General features: G+C 41.1%; 1 protein-coding gene and 1 non-coding gene across 3 annotated transcripts; both read left to right on the top strand.

Annotated features, from left to right (window-relative positions):
- The first annotated feature begins 3544 nt into the window (after positions 1-3544).
- Positions 3545-20515, top strand: PPP1R8 (protein phosphatase 1 regulatory subunit 8). 2 transcript variants are annotated; one of them, XM_045511386.2, is made up of 7 exons: positions 3545-3697; positions 5567-5627; positions 9927-10002; positions 11251-11471; positions 13005-13149; positions 17618-17682; positions 19058-20515. In XM_045511386.2, the coding sequence occupies exons 1-7, from the start codon at positions 3642-3644 to the stop codon at positions 19409-19411; spliced, it is 978 nt and encodes a 325-aa protein (XP_045367342.1). In that variant the 5' UTR covers positions 3545-3641; the 3' UTR covers positions 19412-20515. The 2 variants fall into 2 exon arrangements, with proteins under 2 accessions (XP_045367342.1, XP_010946281.1); XM_010947979.3 differs by having other exon boundaries at positions 3547-3697; positions 9849-10002.
- On the top strand, positions 7160-7325 carry LOC123614853 (small Cajal body-specific RNA 1). The gene has a single exon (XR_006722323.1).
- Positions 20516-21156: the final 641 nt, after the last annotated feature.

Raw genomic sequence — 21156 nt, 5'->3', positions numbered from 1 at the left:
AACTTGCTAACTGCTAGACTGATGCTCCCTAGGAAGGTTTTGTTTTGTTTTGCTAAAGTGTGGTGAAACACTGCCTCATACCATTGGACAAAAATATCAAAATGAAATTACACTTCAGTCAGTGCAAAGTAAAACACCCCGAGCCTCCTCCACTCATTCCCCTCTTGCTCTATGTTCAGAGGCAGTCCTCAGTCATGGGGATGAAGCTTTTGATTTCAGTCACTAAATGCAGACCAGAACCCAATTCAGATTTCATTCTATTCTGTTTCCTAGGGCTAGGAATGACCTGCTTTTCTAAGCATGTTTAGCGTATCCCTAGGTTTCAAATGATTTTTTAGTATTGCTTTCCAGCACTGTGAAATACAACTACTTTAGAATCTCCATTTAGCCAGGAAATAGCTTGAAAAGTTTTGATTCCAACCCTTGATCCTGTTTTTAGGCCAACTGAGTAGTTCATTTTTAATATTTACCCAAAATGAAATTTGATTGACAATATAGTACTTAATTTTTAAAAGATAAACTTGAAATAGTAGGATTTCTAATGTGACTCTGATTAAGGACTAAGTTTTTACAGTCCATGGAGAAATGAGAACAATAATGTAGTTGGCTTTTTAAAGTACCACTTTGAATCTGAGGTAAGGGCCTTCTGACTTTTTAAAGATTATAAAAATGAAAAGTTGGTGATGTTAGATGGCAGCCTTCATTTTTAAATCTCCTTAGTTTGCAAAGTAAAAGTTGACACCCCTATAGTATTTTTATTTTCCTGGTCTATGATATCTCTAATGTCTGAACCACTCATCTAGACAAGTCCCATCACTTTACAACTGAAGAAGCTGAGGCCAGGAATGGCAGTCTACTACTACAGGAATTTAAAGGCTTGAGAAAGTGCTCTGCATGTGAATGGTCATTTGTTGGGTAATATTGGAGCCCTTACTACAAGCAATTTACTACACTAAATGTTTTACTTTTTACATTTATTTTCTTACACCCACAAAACCGTCTAGGAGATGTATTTTTCTTGTCCTGTTTTTATGGATTAGGAAACTGAGGCATAGTAAGTAAGTGACGAGGCCAAGGGCACACAGTTTAGGAGCAGCAGATCCAGAATTTGATCTCAAGCATGCAGACTTAAAACCATACATTTGAGACATTATACACTGTCTCTATTCATCACTGATACAAACTATCCTGCTCACCACCTCTTTCACGAAGCTTCCTTTAAAAATCTGGAGCAGTGGCAATTTCTACTCAATTTTCATGACCATCTTTTCTTTCCTCAGCGCCTTGTAACTTTTCATTCACCATCCTGCTAAATGAAGTCACTTGCTTGTACTGTCTATACACAAACATACAATTTTTTTCAGTGTCTCCATTTGACCACTCATATATCAAAGATGTTCTCAGTTTTTTTTTTTTTTACATCAGTATGCTCCTAATGTCTTTGTTCTATTCTAAGGAAGTCTCAAAGTCTAAGAAATTAAATCTTAGTTGAGGTACCAAAATCCAAAGGCTAGCCCATCAATCTTAACATTTCAAAAGGTTCGTGTCCTAGACTGCTGTCCTCCAGTTTGCTGATCTCTACTGACATCACTATTGCCCAAACAAAGAGCATTTTGATTTATAAGGCCTAGGTAAGTGTAAGGTGCCCTTACATCAGAGGCCAGTGTGAATATCAGCTGTGCTGCAAACAGGGAATATGGCCAGGGAGTAAAGAATTATAAGGGTAAGAATATAGCTTTAGGTTTCTTGGGTGTATATTCAGCACTAGAAGGGATAAAATAGTGGACCACACACAGAAGCTGAGGAATTGAAAGGCAAAGTTGACATAAGATGTTAGTAGGTCACTGATAGTTAGAAATGGCTTCAACACCACCTCATGAAAATGGCATGGAACCTCAAAGGCCTGCACCATCTCTGTAGATAAAAGTACCTTGCTCTTCTATTACACTCAAAACACTTGAGACTATTGAATTCCTTCTGAAGAATCAAGTTCTTGGGAGGATATAGTTCAGCGGTAGAGTGCATGCCTAGCTTGCACGAGGTCCTGGGTTCAATTCCCAATGCCTCCATTAAAATAAATAAAAATCTAATGACCCCCACCAAAAATAATAATAAACAAAAAAGAATCAAGTTCTTGTGCTTAAAGGAGGGAGCCATAGCTTGTTTTCTTGAAACCAAGTTTAGAACTATCATCCTAGTCTACCTTTGGAATCATAAGCCTGGGAAGGAGGATATTAACTAGTCATTTGATAAGTGATCTGATCCGTTAACATCCTTGCTGGGTACGTTTACTGTGCTTTTGAAGACCAAAGGAAGAGGTCATTCTCCTACTTGCCTAAGAGTTGATAATTGTAAATTCCAAGTTAATATTATGCTGCAGTTAAATCTTAATGCCTGGAGATGTCACCAAAGGCAAAATCTTTTGAACAGGCTGATGCTTTATTTAAAATCTAGAGGACAAGTAGCAGGGAATTAAGAAAAGAAATAACTCCATCATAGAAAACTTCCTGTGCAGAGCCTCTTTCTGCGTGAACAATAATTTTGCAATTGGTTTTTTTAAAAGAGAAAAAAAACAGGTCAAATAACCCTCCCATGTTTTCTACAACAGTGAAAGTGGTGGGCCTCAGTTGCAGGCTAATAAATATGACTGCACCAATATTAAAGTGTGAGAGATAGTGGTGATTAAAGAGCATGGCCTTTGGTATCATACAGATTTAGGTTTGAATCCCACTCGCCACTTGTTCTAGGGTGAGACTGGGCAACTCAGTCTCTGTTAGCCTTCTCCTAGGGATCAAAATACCTATTTTAAGAGAGTTGTGAGGATTAAATGAGATGATTCATATAAAATACTTATTTCCCTAAATAAGAAAGCACTCAGTAGACAAAGCCACGAGAGACCCTTCTGATGGTCTCTTTCAGGAGCTGTTGGCCTAAAGCAGGCCAGATTCCTAATGCTTCTTTACACTATCTAGTCACTATGACCAAAAATTTAAAATCCAAAGGGATCTCGACTTGATTAACCATTTTAATCATGCACATTTAAGATTTAGACGCCAGTCATCTGACTGGACCCGTCTCTGGCTCCAGTTTATCCATAATTTAGCTGGCCCCTTAAGGTAGCTTCCAAGATAATCTACAGAAGCCCTCAAGGACCAGATTTGGATTCGGATGGGGAAGGGAGTACGGTCCATGCAGCTCTACGAGAAGGGCCAGAAGAGGAGAAACAGAATGAGTGATCACTCCAATCTCTGAGCTCTGCCCTCTAGCTTCTCTCCAGATTGGGGTCGAAAGGCTAAATATGCAAGCCTGAAAGAACGAAGGAGTCGCAAGATTTTAGAGTCTGAGCGCGTGTCTGCAGGACGTAGAGGGAGACCGAACCCCTCCTTACAAGCTTATTTCCCTCAGATACCTCCTGGCCAGAGAAAGCCCGCTCTATAAAACACTGTAAAAGACTTCAAAACCGGACCCCAGACCCCACCACCACTAGAAGCGCCCTATGCGTTTGTGCGTCACTGCGTACGTGTTTGCGCGCGCGCGCGCGCGCGCATACGCACAGGCTGCCGGGATGCTGCCTCTCCCCTCTGGGTCTTCCAGTTTCCCGGCGTGCTTAGGGCCCGCCAAATGGGAGGGGGAGACGCAAGATGGCGGCAGCCGCGAACTCCGGCTCCAGCCTCCCGCTGTTCGACTGCCCGACCTGGTGAGTGGCGGGGCGACCAGCGCTGGAGTGGCTTGGCCTGGGCTGGCCTGGGCTGGCCGGGCAGCTCATTTCTCGCAGCGAGCCGAACGGCTCAAAGACCCAGGGACTGACTGAGGGAGAACTGTCCGTCGGGCCGGGCGGCGTGTGGAGGAATGGGGAGCCCGCAGCCCGGGCCCAGGAACTGAGGAAACCCACAGCTGGGGGCTCTGAGGCGCTCGCTTAGGCAGCCCCTCGGGCAGTCACTCCGTTGCCGGGGCGCTTCGAGGCCTTGGCCCCGAACTTACCCCAACTCCTGACTGAGTGCCTGGTGCTCTTGTGGAGAACCGTACCTGTCCCCCCGTCCTCTGTCCCGAGCGCGCACGAGCTAGCTTCCCGGCCCCGGCCTTCACCTCAGAGCCCGGCATCCCGCGGTTGTTGCTGCAGCCCGGGTGTGGTCCTTACCTGTCTCTCGTAGACTGGGAGCTCCTTGAGGGCAGGAACGGCTCTGACCTACCCCTGCTTTCTGCGACCCACGCGAAGCCGGGCACCAGAGGGCATCAGTGATTGTTAAGGTGAACCCCTTTCCTCCCTTCGCAAGTTCTTGGGAATAATGGAATAATTTAGTTTAGTCTTTGAGTAGGGTACAAGATGAATACACATGAATTGCCTTGCAGGGAGACCCATCCGACTTAGAGCTAGTTCTGCTGTAGCTCATCACAGTGTAACGTTTATGTGTGATTGTGGCTCTCGTGATGTTGAGATCCTCAAGGGCAAGGGCTGTCTGATGCATCTTTATATTCCCAGCTCCTAGGCCTGAGCCAGGCACATAGTAGGAATTCAGAAAGCATGTTTTTGGATGTAACTTTGTTTTCCCTGTTTTTCACACAAAATGGGCTTTTGTCCAATGCACTGCCCTACCAGTAACCGCCATAGGGGTGTTTGGTCAGAACTGTGAGGTGACTGTGTTGCAACTTCAATTATATGGACGAATGCATTTCTGTGTGTGCAAATGTAGGGACTCTGGCAAGGCTGTTCTTCCTTAAGACTTCAAGGGAGCAAACACAGGAAGCAAATGAATGTGTGGCTATTTTCTGGGTCCTTTTGTACTTTTGTAACACCCCGTTGCTTCAGTCTACAATTCTATGTCCATTTTGGTTACTTGCTGCTTTGATTTCAGAAGTTGAACCAGGACAGTAAAGTTACAGTTAGAAGAGACTGTGTGATCGCCTACCATTTCCTCAGTGTCTGGTATGCACCAGGCACTGTGTTAGGTGCTTTTGACACATATGTATCTCCCTTGAATGGTGTGGTTATAAGAGTATAGAGAAAGTTCTGTTCAAGGATAACAAATATCTCTTCTATTTATTGGCACCCGGTTTCATGGGCATAGTTTTGGGTTTCCCTAGCTCCCTAATTATGTACCTCTTATTTGGTCTCAGAGCTCAGGACAATACTGTGTGCTTCTTCTGTGATGAGATTGATCTTGATCAACCCCAAACACTAGCTGATTTATTTATTCTACCTTTACATGGTATTATTGGTAGTGGCAGATCTTCAAACTCCGCATGACCAGACAACCCCAGCTATAGTACTTGCGCTCTCTGTGCTGCTTTCTCTCCAAGGTGTTAATCCAGTGTTAAAATACAGGTTTCATTGGTGCTGCTCTAAATACAGATCCACTAAAATCTGTTTTAGAGCAGTTGAATCACTAGGGAAGTAAGTGTCAAATGTAGAAAGGAGCTGTAATAACAGTGAAGTAGATGACATTTCTGCTTGAACATGAACTAATTATAGGCTGGTAGGAGAGCTATAATATTGAATGGGAGAGTGACTGTAAAATGGCATTTACAAACTCATCCTGAAAATACTTTTTTCACTCTTATTTTTCAGGGCAGGTAAACCCCCCCCTGGTTTACATCTGGATGTAGTCAAAGGAGACAAGCTAATTGAGGTATGGAAATACATGTCTTCCCTTTTCTTCCCACCACACTAAAGATTTTTGCCAGTGACTCACTTTTCCACCCCCTCTCCTGTGCTTTGTTTTCCAGCAATGCTACTTTTGTTCATCCTGATTTTTTTTCTATTAAAAGCACATGGTGATATAACACATTCAAACCTTGTGTCTCCCACAGACACTCAGTTTTTTGTGACTTATCTCACTTTCCAAATGAAGGGTTTTAATAGCTCATGGGCCTATGGGCCTCAGTCAAACTGGATGCCCTATAACTTGGTGAGTTCTTTCTCTCTGAGTACATGGAGTTGTGTGGAAGGTGCAAGATCTGCAATAACTGAAGAAGAAAGTGAATGATACAGAGTGAGTTTAATTTTTAAGTTGCTTTTATGAGATTCAAGCCCAAGCCCTTCAAAGAAGATAGTCAACTAAGATGCTTGCTCTATAAAAGAGAATGGAATGGTGATGAAATTCATTCATTCAAAGCAGTTACTGAGTGCTTACTATGTGCCAGTTATTGTGCTCGGCATAAGGATTACAACAGTGAACAAAACAAACATTGTTCCTACACTCAAAGAAATTATCTGTTGGGAAAGACATAATCACAAAAAACTGCATGATTATGATTGAAATAAGTACTATAAAGGAAGTATTTAGAAGAATTCCAGCTTTTCTGCAAGTGTCTAGAATGAAAACCACATAGAACTTAGAACATGAATTTTGATTAGCTATTAGGTTGTGTGAGGTTTTTTTTTTTTAATCTTTGTGCTACCATTTATTCACCAAGAAATAGAGATTATGCCCCCTATGGCTGTGGATTTGTGAGTCTCCGTGTCTTAGACCAATTTTATATTAGCTTGCTCAGATAGAATTAAGTTCAAGTCCCTATTAATTGAGTGTAGTTATTTTTCTTTGGTGTATATACTAAAAATACTGCATTCCATAGTGAAAGGTTATCTCAGATCTCCTGAAGTTTCTGTAAATACATTGTTGTCACTTTCAGGATGTTGCAGAGATACCCATCTATTTTGCAAAGTACTAAGGCACCAGTTGTGATGAATTCTGTTATTAAATTCATCAAGCCCTTAGCCAGTCACTTAAGAGCCCCTTTGTCCTAGGTTCTTCTATCTTAAAAGTTTCAAAACATAAGGTTATTTAAGGGAATAATTTAGCTAAAATGTATGTTTTTTACTATAGACTGTTCCACACATAAAATATTATTACTAGATAGACATATAGGAATCTTTTTTTTATCTGAATTTAGTAAATCTTTAGTTTGCAACAAGAAGAAACAGACAAGGAGACCTATCCTTAATGAAAATATATTCCTTTGCAAAATAATTTATATTTTCAGAGCACTCTAACTTGTTAGAGATCCCTATTACTGGTTTCTATTAACTGATAATGTTCTCTTTCAGTGCTCGTAGGTGAATTGAGTTGCCACACAACTGTCAAGTTGCAATCCTTAGACATCCCTGTATTGTTTCTGAGAGGAAGAGACCTGAGATGTGCTTATTTTTTAAGGACGTAGGCAGCACTCGATACTAACCGAGCTATCTGTGTCCTAGCCTTGTGTTAGAGGCTAGTGATGTGTTGTGATAGCTGGGTTTAAGAAGTGCAATATTAAAACAAAAGCCATGAGTCTTTTAAGCCCAGTGTGTAAAGATACACTCTGAGTTATAACTCAGAGGCACAACTGGATAATGGTACTAGCTGTAGCTAGTCAAGAAATTGTGGCTATAGTGACTGTTGAAAGACAAATGCATTATTTCATTCACTTGGACAAGATGCATATTGTCCAAGAATTAGCATGTGTTCTTGATTCTAAGACATATTTTCTCCCTACATTTAAACATTTCTGTAAGTGAATTGCCTTTAATAGTGAATGTGTATATTTAATTTGGGTGCTCTTCCTCTTTTTTCCCTGCTCTAAACACCTAAATCTTGGGTATGTCTTTGGTACCTTTGAATCACAGAAATGTGGTCAATTTTATGTTAGAACCTAAGAGCTGCTGGTCTTATATACTGTTTCTTTAAGACCAGCCTATGAGGACTGTGGCTAGCAAATTTAAGTTTATGAGGACATAATCTATGTGCATATAAAGTGAATGAGAAATGCAGTGAGATTCAACTCACATAGATATTACCTAGAAAGAATAAGATGTTGACGTTTCAGGGCTGTCTCAATTCTAAAGCAGTGTCTTATTTTTAACCCAAGTCTTAATACTTGGGTGTAAGCAGACATGGGATGATTGTGATTGAGCTGTCAGTCTGTTGTTAAATCTTGGTGCTCCCTAGCCCTAGGGGCCTGGGATAAGTTCTGCCAGTAGCAAGTGGGCACTGCTGGAAGGGTTTCCCATAGGTGACCCACATACCTATTTTGAGCCTTAAAGGCTAAGCAAAAAAGGAACTGAGTAAGTGACTATTAAAGAAAAAATAAGAGTGTGACCCATAGTACTTGTTCACTCCTTAAAATTTATTTTGCCATATGGTGCATTTTTTGATGCAGGAAGAGTGAAGAAAGTATGTAACATAGTGGGTAAAAAAGCTTAGACTCTGAAGTCTAAGACAGACCTGAATTTCTAATCCAGTTTATAAATAGCTGTGTGAATTTGCATATATTAATTAATTTTCTTTATGTTTCATTTTTCCTATCTATAAAAATAGGAATAATATTACCTACCTACCTCCCAGAGTGGTTGTGAGGATGAAATGACACAGCATAAAACTCATAGCACAATGTGTGGCACATAAGTGCTCAGCCGTTGTTAACTGTTGTTAGTATGTGAAGTATATTTCTGGTTTTAGAAGGAGAACACTAAAGCATAGGGGAGAATAGTAGCCCAATGTGAGTTCAGTGACAGCCAGGAATGAAATATAAGCCTCTTGATTCTTAGCCTGGTACCATCCTAACTTTCCTGTACTTCTATTTACTCAGCTTTGTGCTGTCTTCTCTCAGCAATTTTAGGAGTGGAGTGTGAAATGTGAGCTAGAGCTTAGTGAGAACTTGTGTTTAAAGGAAAAACATAACATATCTGAATGAAGGTTATTCTTCAAAGTGCTCAAATTGTAGACTTTAAGAACTGAAAGAATTGTTAGCAAAAAAAAATCACCTAGAGGCCCTCATCTATGACAGCCCAGTCTGCAACCAATCTGTGGCAAAGGCTTTACTAATGTAGGATTTAAAGAAAAATAAAGACAGTGTATTGAGTTTATCATAAAGCTAAATTCAGCTCAAAGAGTGGTCCTTTATCCTTGTCATTTTACTTATTTGGTGATAATAAGGCCTTTTATAAAATGATTGTGATGATACTGATAGGTGACCAAAAAAGTTTTCACTTGGTAAAATAAAAGTTAACCATGCTATGTCAGCCCCTCAATTTTTTAAATAACAGTTTGCTGATCCATGAAATCCTCTTTTCTGCTATTTTTGGGGGGCATTATATAGTTTTATTTTTTCCAGTGCCATAGCAGCTACTAGAAACATTTTGGAGCTCTTCTCTCAGAATTGTTTCAGACCCATGGCACTGTTGTTTAGAATATTAGCATTATGAGTCATTCACACCTGAGCTTAAACCCCAGCTCTACCACTTAACCAGCTGGACCATCTTGGAAGAGTGACTTAAATGAAATGGAATAATAAAGTTAGATTTAGAGGCTCATTCAATGATGTCTAATGTAATTCCAGTTCCTAAAGATGTTTCCAAAAATACTTTGGGGCTCTGGCAGCATGATTAGAATATAGATGGGTGTTTATATCCCCTTCCTTTCCTAACCCATTGATAATCTTCACTTGAATGTATACTTTCTGAAAAGCAGTTGTATTAGTTTATAGGCCTGCTTTGTATTCTTGTTTCTTGCTTGAGCTAAAATTGAGATTCAGTGAAATCTTAAATGTCCAGTGCAGAGAAGATAACCACTCTTGCAGGCCATTTACATCTAATAGAATTAGGAAATGCTTTATCATACCAACACTAAACATTTGATCACTATATTTGGGGAGATTAATTGCCATCCACTCCCCCCCCGAAAATGTTAATAAATCATTCTGAGCTCTTTATCTTGAAGAATTATAGGAGAGATATAGATATAGATAAAGATTTTTTTTTAACCTTGACAAATTTTATTTACTCAAGGTTCTTTAGTTACTTGATTGGAAGAATTTCTGCTAAACCCTGTTGAAACGAGTTTTAAGTAATATTTAATTTAATATTTATTTAGAAACTGATTATTGATGAGAAGAAGTATTACTTATTTGGGAGAAACCCTGATTTGTGTGACTTTACCATTGATCACCAGTCTTGCTCTCGGGTCCACGCTGCCTTGGTCTACCACAAGCATCTGAAGAGAGTTTTCCTAATAGATCTCAACAGTAGTAAGTAACTCACATCCCATCCCATTTCACACATTCCCTTTTGGGCAATGTGAAAATGTTCTTTGGGTTCTTCAGTTTTGATACCGTGTTTTATTGCTCATCAAGGAAGTTTACGTTTGGTTTTTAAATCAGCCCTTCTCCATTGCTGTAATACATCCAATTTTCCTGAAATAATTGATGACTAGAGACAGAAGAGGGTTTGGGGAGCACGTTCCCAGAGGAAGCAATTGGTATATATAGAGAACAAGAAAAAGCAGCCAGGAACTCTAGGGATTATGGGTATTCGAGTGTTTATAGGCCCATGATAGATTGTGGTCCAAATTAAGCAGAAGCCGTAATGAGCTCCATTAATGTAGTAGAGTTGTGGTACAGGACATTAAAAAAACAAAAAAAAAGCTCTGAGCAAAAATGTTAGTTTTTTATAGTGGGTTCTTTATTCCAGCTACATTTTGCTTTGACTACTAATAATATCAACTTTAATTCTATACGCACACTCCAACTAATAAGATTTTCAAGTTTGTCAAAGACAATCCCAGAAATGCAAATGAGATGACTGCATGGGACCTTGACCGTGTTTTACTCCTTTCCCAACGCACACACACCCCCACAAACCCACACACACACCCAATCTGCCTATGTAATGGTTTTGGAGAGCCTCATCTTACAAGTACTTGCAAATTTATCTCATCTTTTCTCTCCGTTTCATAATATACAGAATGTGGACATGGAAAAATCTTCAGACTCTCCAGTAGGATTTTGGCTTGCCTTGCTATTGATATTGCACCCATTTCAACCAACCTCCTTTCTTATCCTGGGGAAAACCCAAGCATAACTGCCACCAGGCCAGCAATTCCTACGTTCCTTAGACTTGGGGCTGGAGAGGTCAGACCATAGCAATTCTTCTCTCTAGCCTTGGGGGTACATGGTTATTGCTGGGTTGGAGCTGTTCCTGCTGGACCCAGAATGGAGCCAAGCCTTCTGGCAGCAGAGAGCAAGCAGTGGTATTTGTCGTGTGGGGTAACAGCAGCTCTGAAGATGTGTAAGAAATCCACTGAAGAGATTCAGGATTTAGTGGAGTTTCCTTTTCATTGTGACCCCATGACAAGGGATGCAAAGTGGACCCAGTGCTATTTCCATTTTAAAAAGCAAAACTGATGTGCTAGGAAGAGCTGCTGTCCCTTTGACAACTCAGGTTGGTTTTTTGTTGTTTTTTGCCCTCTCTTACATTTCTGATTTGGTTATTCCCAGCACACGGCACTTTCTTGGGTCACATTCGGTTGGAACCTCACAAGCCTCAGCAAATTCCCATCGATTCTACAGTCTCGTTTGGTGCATCCACAAGGGCATACACTCTACGTGAGAAGCCTCAGACATTGCCATCAGCTGTGAAAGGAGATGAGAAGATGGGTGGAGAGGATGATGAACTCAAGGGCTTACTGGGGCTTCCAGAGGAGGAAACAGAGCTTGATGTAATTCCACATCTATGTCATTGTTAAGTCTTTTGGGACTCTGGTTTTTGTATTATGTTGCTGTTCTGTGTAACTTGAAATGCCAATGACTTAGCAGCTGGAGGTTTTCTTGAGCCCAGTGGTAGGCCTTTGCCACTTTGTTAATGTGGTGTGGCCCTTGGAGAGCTGCATTGTGTGGATTTGGTTATGTATAACCAGGGCTAACAAGGAGATTGGGTCTCCTGCCAGTAGACCCTCATGGTCGTCTTGTGCACCTTCACTGGATGTTAGAAGCCAAGGGTAGTAGTTACATTTTCCTAGAGGTGCGCTGTCCAATGCAGTAACCACTAACCACATTTCAAGTACTCAGTAGTCACATGTGACTAACCATATTGAGTAGCACCAGTAGAAAACATTTCCATCATCCAGAAAGTTCGACTGGACAGCACTGGCTTGCAGAGACTGAAGCTTTCATTCATTTATGTAGCTCTTTTTGATATTGTCCAAACAGCCCGAGAATTTTCTGAATAGAACTAGACTGCTTTTGCTATCAGCCTGGCTTCCCTGAGGGCCCTGAATTTTACAAGATTTCATTTTAATGTGCTAAGATTTTTCTTTTCTAGAGGCTGACCCCAGTAGTTTGTGATGTAGCTGTTGCCTTCACATGTCTGTCACTGCATTGGTGTGACTGGTCTATCCAGGTGTATCAAACGCCAGCCTATCCTTAACTCCCACATGCATTTATTATCTGTGTATACTGAGGCAGTTTCCCAGCCTGTAGGAAGAAAAACACTATAGAAATCTTACAGTTTAGAAGTTATTTTGTTCTAAAGAAGTAGTCTCATAGCCATGGGCCTCGTAGGCAGTCACTCTTGTCCATTCTCCTCCAGGCTGCTTCCATGCCTCCCTGTCTTTTAGTTCAGTATGTTAGGTCATCTCTGGGTCCTTGTTCTCAAGACATTTGGAATATCTCAAACTGCAATGCAGATTGGAATAAGTCCAGGGGGTTGGGAAGAGGCAGGCAGCAGTGCTGAGGCCAAGTTAATCATTGAGATGGATGGATAGTTATGAATAGAAATGGGGCCAGACACAGGGATGGGAGCAACAAAATATTAATGCCAAATATTCAGTGCACTGGCAACAAGTTTTAAAGGAGAGAGCTACTGGGAAAAAAGCTGTCCTCTCTCATTTCTGTTTTGTTACTTAAAAACAACTCTTGGATTTCTTCCTAGTCACATTCCTTTAATTCTCAGCATGAAAACATAACTTTTCTTCAAGAAAACCCAAAACCTCAACTCAAGTGTTTTCAGCACTTCCTTTTGACTATTGCTGGGCCCACTAGTCAATAAAGATGTTCCACATTCTGTCAAATGAGGCTCGCTTGTATTAGGCATCTAGGGACAGTAATGAATCTTTCATGAATGTAGAAGAGACTCATCTGTGTGGGGAGGTGAAGGTTAGCTGCTGATACCTTCCTACCCTTTATTTGGTAATACTCTCCTTCAAGTTTCCGGTGTACTTATTCCTGTCTTTCTCATGTGAACCCTGCCCCAGAACCTGACAGAATTCAACACTGCCCACAACAAGCGGATTTCCACCCTCACTATTGAGGAAGGAAATCTGGACATTCAGAGACCAAAGAGGAAGAGGAAGAACTCACGGGTGACCTTCAGTGAGGATGATGAGATCATCAACCCAGGTGAGGTATCTTTCTAGTTTTTCCTGATGAAAAAGCTGTGGTCTCAGAGAGTAGTGTACATAATCTGTAGTTCAGTTGTAATGTTTCTTAACAAGGTTTAGGATAACAGGTGCTATTTTTTTTTTTTTAAACCTATGCTTTATTACTCAATTAGAACAGGTGCTATATTGAGGGGAGATATTTTTGTATGGTATAGGCATACCTTGGAGATATTGCAGCTTTGGTTCAAGACCACCACAATAAAGTGAGTATCGCAGTAAAGCAAATCACAAGAATTTTTTGGTTTCCCAGTACATATAAAAGTTGTATTTACGCTATTACTGTATATTAAGTGTGCAATAATATTAAGTCTAAAAACACAATGTACATAGCTTAATTAAAAAACGCTTCATTGCAAAAAACTGCTAGCTGTCATCTGAGCCTTCAGCAAGTCATAATCTTTTTGCAATAGTAACATCAAAGATGACTAATCACAGATCACTATGACAGACAGTATAATGGAAAAGTCTGAAATATTGTGAGAATTACCAAAAATGTAACACAGAGACATGAAGTGAGTCATGCTCTTGTGAAAATGGCGCTGATAGACTTGCTCAATGCTGAGTTGCCAGAAACCTTCAATCTATAAAAAACTCAGTATCCATGAAGTGCAATAAAACAGGTATGCTTGTACGTTGGTGGAGTACCCTGAACACTCAATCATTATCCAGTTTCAGTGTGAAAGAAATAGCTACAGAGAGGGCCCATATAATTCAGTATACAGAGCAAGGCTGTAACACTCCTTTGCTGATCCAGTATGTCTGTGTCATAGTGGTTAAGTAAATTTAAGTATAGGTGTTTGCTGTCTTTACCTCAAAGCAGACACTACTGTCCTCATGGGTCTGAATATGACTGGTAAGTCTAAGATTGGAGAACTTTCTGCCACTATTAATTGCATTGAAGACATGCCTCTGTAATGTCGTGACTTACAGTTTGTATGGAAATGTCAGCAAGATGAGAGCATCAGTTTATAAGAAGGCCAATGAGTCTACCCATTTGTTCCATTATTCAGCATTCACTTACTGGGCTTATGTTATAACTCAAGTACTCTGGGAGTGGATGGCATAGAGCTGGAAGGTGTGGTTTATATAGTGAAGATGGAATTGGGATTCCAAAAATCTTGTTTGGAAATAAATCTTAATGGGTGGAAACAACGATCCCAAACTAACAAATTGCTTTTATTTCCCAAATTGAAATGCAGGGAGAATAATTTTTAAGTCCTGCATTTAGTTTCAAAATATCAATTATTTAAATGGAGAAAACCTGTTCCAGTGACAGCTTGTGGAAAAAAGAAATCTAGGGATTTTAGTTAATTGGAAATGCCGTGTAAGTCATTGGGGGATGTGGAAACTAATCAAGTACAGTTTAAGATTGCATTAATAGAATAATGGGGGGCAGTAGCCCCGTGGCCTGTGTTCTGAGCAGAACTCACAAATGTGTTACTAAATTCAAACATGGCCTTAAGGACCAGATGTGTTCTGTAGTCTTGAGGGTGGAGGAGACTCCCAGCTATGGAAAGTGGTCCCTGAATGCTGGGAACCATGCATAGGGGAGAACACTTTGGAGGAGGTACAGCCTCTGAGTGTGGATGTTTGCAAGGCTGACCTTCAGGAGGAAGGAGTGGGCGAAACCAGAGCCTGAGAGTAGCAAGTAATTTGGCTTAGCATAAAAAGTAACAACGAATCCTTCTTATATTTAGAAGAAGAATTAAAAGATTCCTGTGGAAGAGATTGGGGCATTCATTCTAGTGACTTTCATTCACTTTCTAATGTGTAAAGTGGAACGAATTACTCCTCCAAGTAGTGAATGCCCAAGGGAAATGTTCAGGCAGGAGCTGGCTGACTAATGTGAGAAGCTTATTTCTGGGTACCAGGTAAGAGTTTCTGGGGGTTGAACCTAGAAATTTGTAGTTTTAAACAAGCTCTTTTTTGTACTGATGAATAGCCAACAGTTTGGGAATCACTAGACGAGATAACTTTTTAAGTGTTTTTCAGGACTCAGGGTCTGATATGTTTTCTTTTTCTCCTTGCAAATTGTTGCCCTGGAGCTTTATTAAGGCAGTATATTCAGACAGAGTATGGCATAGTATTTAAGAGCATGGGCTGTGAAATCAGAGGGCCTATGTTTGAAACCCACCTCTCCACTTAGTAGCTCTGTGACCCTGACTTACCAGACTGCCAGCCTCACAGGATTGGAGGGGAGATTAAATCATTAATATATGCGAAAATACCTCAGTGCTCAGCACTCAATAGCCCTTGATAAACGTTAGCCACCGGCACCATCATCCTCTGCCACCCCTTTTGCCTTTACCTATGCAGACTTTCTTGTATCAGAAGTAGACTTAGCAAGGAACTTGGTAATCTTCCTGGAGCAGAGGTATCCTGCAGTGGGCAGATCCTCTCTCCAGGAGTAGAATGGCTGGAGAACGAGAAGAGTTCCTGTCAGCCAGCACAGGATAAGCTCCCCCAGATAGGCGTAGCCCCCACCTCTGGAGGCCTGTTGCACACGTGGGTTGCATCCCTCATTAGGCACACTTCCTGGGCTCCAGTTGCTCTTGCACTTCATTTAGCTTTCCTTGCTGAAAGGATAATTGGAACAGGGCTCCTATGGTGATGAGAGAAAATATGGGTGCCTTTTTTAAGAGACCTCATCTTCTTGCTGATGAGCCTGGATTTCTTTTCCTCTTCCTTCTTCCATGTAGAAGCAGTTTATTCATTCATTCATTGAACAGCAGTTGTTTGTGAACATGATACCAGGCTACATTCTTTACAGGCATCCTAATATGTGAAAAGCCAGACTTAAAACAAAGAAACCAGAGGTTAATTATCCGAATTAAGTAATGAATCTTTGTATTCCAAAGAGATTCACAGGAGTGTTTCTTTAAATAGCAAGCACCTTCAAGGCGTTTAAAATAAGGGAATTATTATTACTATTAGGGAAATAATTCCTTTCCTACTACTATATGAAGATAAAAGGGGCTTCCAATACGAATAATAAGTCTGTGCTTGCCTGTTTCCACACACTCAGCCTTCAATGAGAAAAATTCTGTTCATTCTAGGGAGTCTATCCCAGTTCTGTGCTCCAGGAACACTTTTGCATCTCTCTTGAAGCACCTCCATTGTATTGTAGCCTGTCTGACTTTACAGCTGTGAACTCCTTAGAGGCAGGACAGTGTCTTGCTCTTTATTTCCATGCCTGATGGAATGGGGCATGAGAGACTGACTGCACGCATGTCCCTTACTTATCTTAGTGCTTTCTCCCTGCAGAGTGAATGAATGAAGCTGGAAGCTTTGTAGGGTATGGTAACGTGTGTGTGAGCTGTGAAAAGGGAGCTGCTCTCCCACCCTACTTGGACAGGGGCTTCAGATCCTTTAGTGACTCTCTCCCTCTTTTTTTTTTTTAATGGCTATAGGAGCTTTATTTTTTTGTTTTGTTTTTTTTAATGGAGATAACTGAGGATTGAACCCAGGACCTTGCGCATGCTAAATAAGCCTGTGCTCTACCATTGAGCTATACCCTCCCCTTAAGTGAGTCTTAATTGTACAGGCATACCTTGGAAATATTGTGAGTTCAGTTCCAGACCACTTCAATAAAACAAATATCAAAGCTAGTAACACAGATTTGTTTTGTTTCCCAGTGTGCATAAAAGTTATGTTTACACTATACTGTAGTGTATTAAGTGTGCAGTAGCATTGTCTAAAATATTACATACTTGTTTTTTTTACAGTGCCTTAATTTAAAAATACTTTATTGCTAAAAATATCTAACCATCATCTGACAGCACAGGGTTGCCACCAACCTTCAGTTTGTTAAAAAACAAAACAAAACAGAACAAAATGCAATGTCTGTGAAGCACAATAAAGAGAAGCACAGCAGAACAAGGTACACAGTTGCTCAGGTCAAAAGCTGAAGTTAAGCTTGAAGCCCTGGGTCTGAATCCTAATTCTGTTATTTGCTAATAAGCAGGTGTTAGCAAGGTATGTGGTGTGTGACATCTTGACGTGTCACTGTTTTATCATTAACATGAGATTGATAATGTCTGCTCTTTTTTCTCTCCCCTCGAAAGAGGGAAGTGTATGGAATGAAAGAGAACTTGGGGAAGGCAGCACAGCACAGTGGTTCGGAGCAGAGGCCTGTTTCTGGCTGCTTAGATTCATATCCTGGCTTCTCTCCAGTAGGGTGACTGGGCCGATCCCCTTGCTCCCCACGCCTGAGTTTCTTTTCTTGTCTTTTAAATGTTTGTTGTGGTGGTACTTACCTCATAGGGTTGGTGCAAGGATTTAACACGGTACATAGTAAACACTCGAAGTGTTAGCTGTACTTTACTGTTTTAATGTATTATTGTGATTGCTTTGTTCGCAGTGAGCCCTATACCCTTAATCCTCCTGGTAGATTACCAAACTAACCCTTCCTTCATGTCCTTTTGCAGAGGATGTGGATCCCTCAGTTGGTCGCTTCCGGAACATGGTGCAGACTGCAGTGGTCCCAGTCAAGGTAGGAAGCACGTTGTGACAGTGTTTGAAATTTCATACAGTCTGGTTTAAAAACCCACTCTTTCGTGTACAGGTAAGTCTTAAGTATGTGCTTAATTTTAAAACACACTCTTTGTTTCTTTCCCATTTTTCATCCTGTGGAAATACTTTTACCCTGTATATGTTTAGGGATCCATAAAGAGGCTACAGGTGACCAGCCATCTTGATGATGCATGTAAATTATGGTGTCATGTGAGTCTGTAAGTTTACCTCCAGCAGGGTGCAGAGACCCACCTTTCTTGAGCCATCACTTCTGGACTCAAAGTAAGCTATTAGGCAAAGAAGAGGCATTGTTGTGTTTCTGCTGGCACCTCTGGCTTTTGCCATGACTTTATCTGGTGAATAGGAATGGCACAGATAGGAAAGCCAGCCCACGTCTGGATTAAGTTTAAAGGTCAGCTCTGCTAAAGAACCAAGAGGGTCGAAGTTACAGAGATGTTCTGATTGCTCAACATGTGGAGGAACTAACTACCTGACAGATAGGGCTGTCCACAAGGGAACAAACGGCCCCTAGAAGTAAATCCCTGTTAACAGAGGTATTCAAAAATGATTGGAAGACTCTGGTCAGAGATGGTATAGAGTTTTGCTTAAAAAAAACAAACAAAACTTTGGAATACATTAGATTGATAAGATGTGTCAAGTTCCTAGTTAGTCTTTATTTCATCCAAAAGGAGTAGAGAGGTGAGGGAGAGCCTCATTGAACTTCTAGTCCAGTGTGAAAAAGTACGAGATGAAATTTTTCTGTACAACTCCATAGTATTTGTGTCACAATTCCCCTTGAGCTCTTTTCTTTTTTCTTCTTTCTTTGGCATTTTCTGCTGTCTTTATAATTTGAAGTTTGACAGATTATGTGCCTCGGTAATCATCACCATAATCAAGATACAGAAGATTTCCATTACCCCAGAAAGTTCCCCTATGTCCCTTTGCTGTCATTCCCTTCCCACTCCCAGTCCCAGACAACTAGTAAACTGCTTTCAGTCACTGCGTATTTGTTTTGCTCTCAGATTAATGTTTAAAAATGGAGCGCCTGACATGAAGATACTCAATTTTTATTTTCTCCCCCAAAAGAAAAATTGAAATACCTAGTACCATCTTCTGTCAACTCTGTTTCTTAAAAGGGCATTTTAACATTAAAAAGAAGAGAGAGAGGGAGGTGTATGGCCTTAAGGTAAAGAATAGTCACTTAAACTGGATGAGTTTTACTTTATGAAAAGCTCACACACTGACCTCATGTTAGAGGTTTAGGGGCCTTCCCCAGCTCTTCTAGGACTGTAATAGGAGTCTAGCAGCACTCTCGTGCCTCACATCTTATCTATTCTGTTCCTTGTAAACCACAGAAAAAGCGGGTGGAGGGCCCTGGCTCGCTGGGCCTGGAGGAATCAGGAAGCAGGCGCATGCAGAACTTTGCATTCAGCGGAGGACTCTATGGGGGCCTACCCCCCACGCACAGTGAAGCTGGCTCCCAGCCACATGGCATCCATGGGACAGCACTCATCGGTGGCTTGCCCATGCCATATCCAAACCTCGCTCCTGATGTGGACTTGACTCCTGTCGTGCCGTCAGCAGTGAACATGAACCCTGCACCAAACCCTGCCGTCTATAACCCTGAAGCTGTCAACGAACCCAAGAAGAAGAAATATGCAAAAGAGGCTTGGCCGGGCAAGAAGCCCACACCTTCCTTACTGATTTGATATTTTTGGTCATGGAGGGGTGGGAGTGGGTGGGGATGGGGTGGAAGGGTGATGGGGGAGCTAATGAACTAGGGAGAAAATTTTTCCATGTGTGCAGTATCGTCTTTCAGAATGTCTCCTGGGGTCCTAACCATGTAATATCAAAACTGGGGGTGGGGTTGAAATATCCTAAAAAGACCTGTCTTCAGAACACTTTCATTGTAGAGAAATGTTTCATACATCCTTTTAAATAGACTGCCCTGGCTCTTTCCCAGGCCTTTCATTACCTCCTCTTTCTTTTCTTCCTAGGATCATTTTTATTTAAAGTCAAATAGCCTGGGAGAGACTCTAGGCCCTCAGGTTGAATCCAGAGCTGTGGAGCTGACAGTAGCATCACCAGCCTTGTGGGTCCAGCGGCCTAATTTATATTTACTATCCTGCGAGTCCCAGGTAGCAGAGGGGTTGCCACAGATTCCAGGTGATTAACAAGAGGGTTTAGAATTCTCCAGTTAAGCTAAGGATTAAAGTAAAAAAAGTTTTCCTGGGTCAGTGGTTTTGAGGTCCAGTAGTTAGGCTTTTTTCTTTTGTCCTTTCTGTTGGAATGAGAGCATTTTGATTTTCCTTCATCTGTGACCAGTGCCATAGACACAGGTTGATAGTTTTAAACTTACAGTATTATTTGAACTTTACCTGTTTTTCTTGTCAAACCTGAGTACTCTTATTTGCAGAAGTTTCTTGTTTAATTCCAGAGTACTGTCCTCTACTCTCTGAGGCATTACTTTCCTTTTCGAGTGTGTTATGAAGGCAATTTTTTAAGGATATGACCAGTTAGAGCAATTCCAATTAAAAAGGAGATTTACTTTGTAAGTAATGGATGTCTCTAAGAGGACATTTTTGGGTATTGGTTCGGAGGCTCTTTCCCCCCTGGACAGAGACAAGAGCTCTTGTTATCCAGAGCTCCAAGGCTAGACCTGGCTACCAAACATAGGAGACGAAGGTAGGAAACATTGATATGAGCTTTGTACAGAGATTTGTACATTTGTGTAATAGGCCTTTTCACGCTTTATGTGTAGCTTTTTACCTGTAACCTTTATTACACTGTAAATTAAACGTTAACTTTTGTCATTCTCGTGCAGTCTGTGATTCAGTCGCCATCACCTAGTCCCACTGTCATTAGGGAATATTTGTCAGAGGTACAGCTGTCAGGCTTGGAAGGTGATGCTCTGTCCCCGTTTTATTACCACAAATAAAGATACCCCCTGATGAACATGGAGATTCTAATTAAAGATTCCAGTCCCCAGACTGAAGCCTCACTGAGCAAAGTGGGTTAAGAGGCGCCTGCTGCCCTTCAGGAGGCAGATTCTGAAAGAGAGACTGGTCTGTGGGGCCCTGGTCCTGGGTGTAACCACTGCCCTCTGGTTACAGCTGCCTGAAGTTGAGCTGTAGCTCCAGAGGCACAGGAGTGAGTGGAAGCTGAAGCTGATTACGTTTAGAAGGGATTTCAGCCAGAGTTTGGATTGAATGGATGTGTCTTGCATACTAGAACCTCGAGGCCTCGGGGATGAATTAAGGGGAAGAATGTGCTGGCCACGGGTGGCTCGCCATTGTGCTCACTAGGCTGTAGCTAGATGTTTGTTTTGAACTTTAAAAAAATTTTTTTTTCCCAAACTGGACAACTTACTAGAAGGTATAATAAAGGATTTAAGTCTAATTTAGATAATAAAATAAATCCTTCCTGGTGAGAGATTATGCTGTGTGTTACTTGG

Source organism: Camelus bactrianus, chromosome 13 (genome assembly GCF_048773025.1).
Source record: "Camelus bactrianus isolate YW-2024 breed Bactrian camel chromosome 13, ASM4877302v1, whole genome shotgun sequence".
Taxonomy (NCBI): Eukaryota; Metazoa; Chordata; class Mammalia; order Artiodactyla; family Camelidae; genus Camelus; species Camelus bactrianus.
The sequence above is the reverse complement of the archived record's forward strand: the minus strand, read 5'-3'. Positions and strand labels throughout refer to the sequence as shown.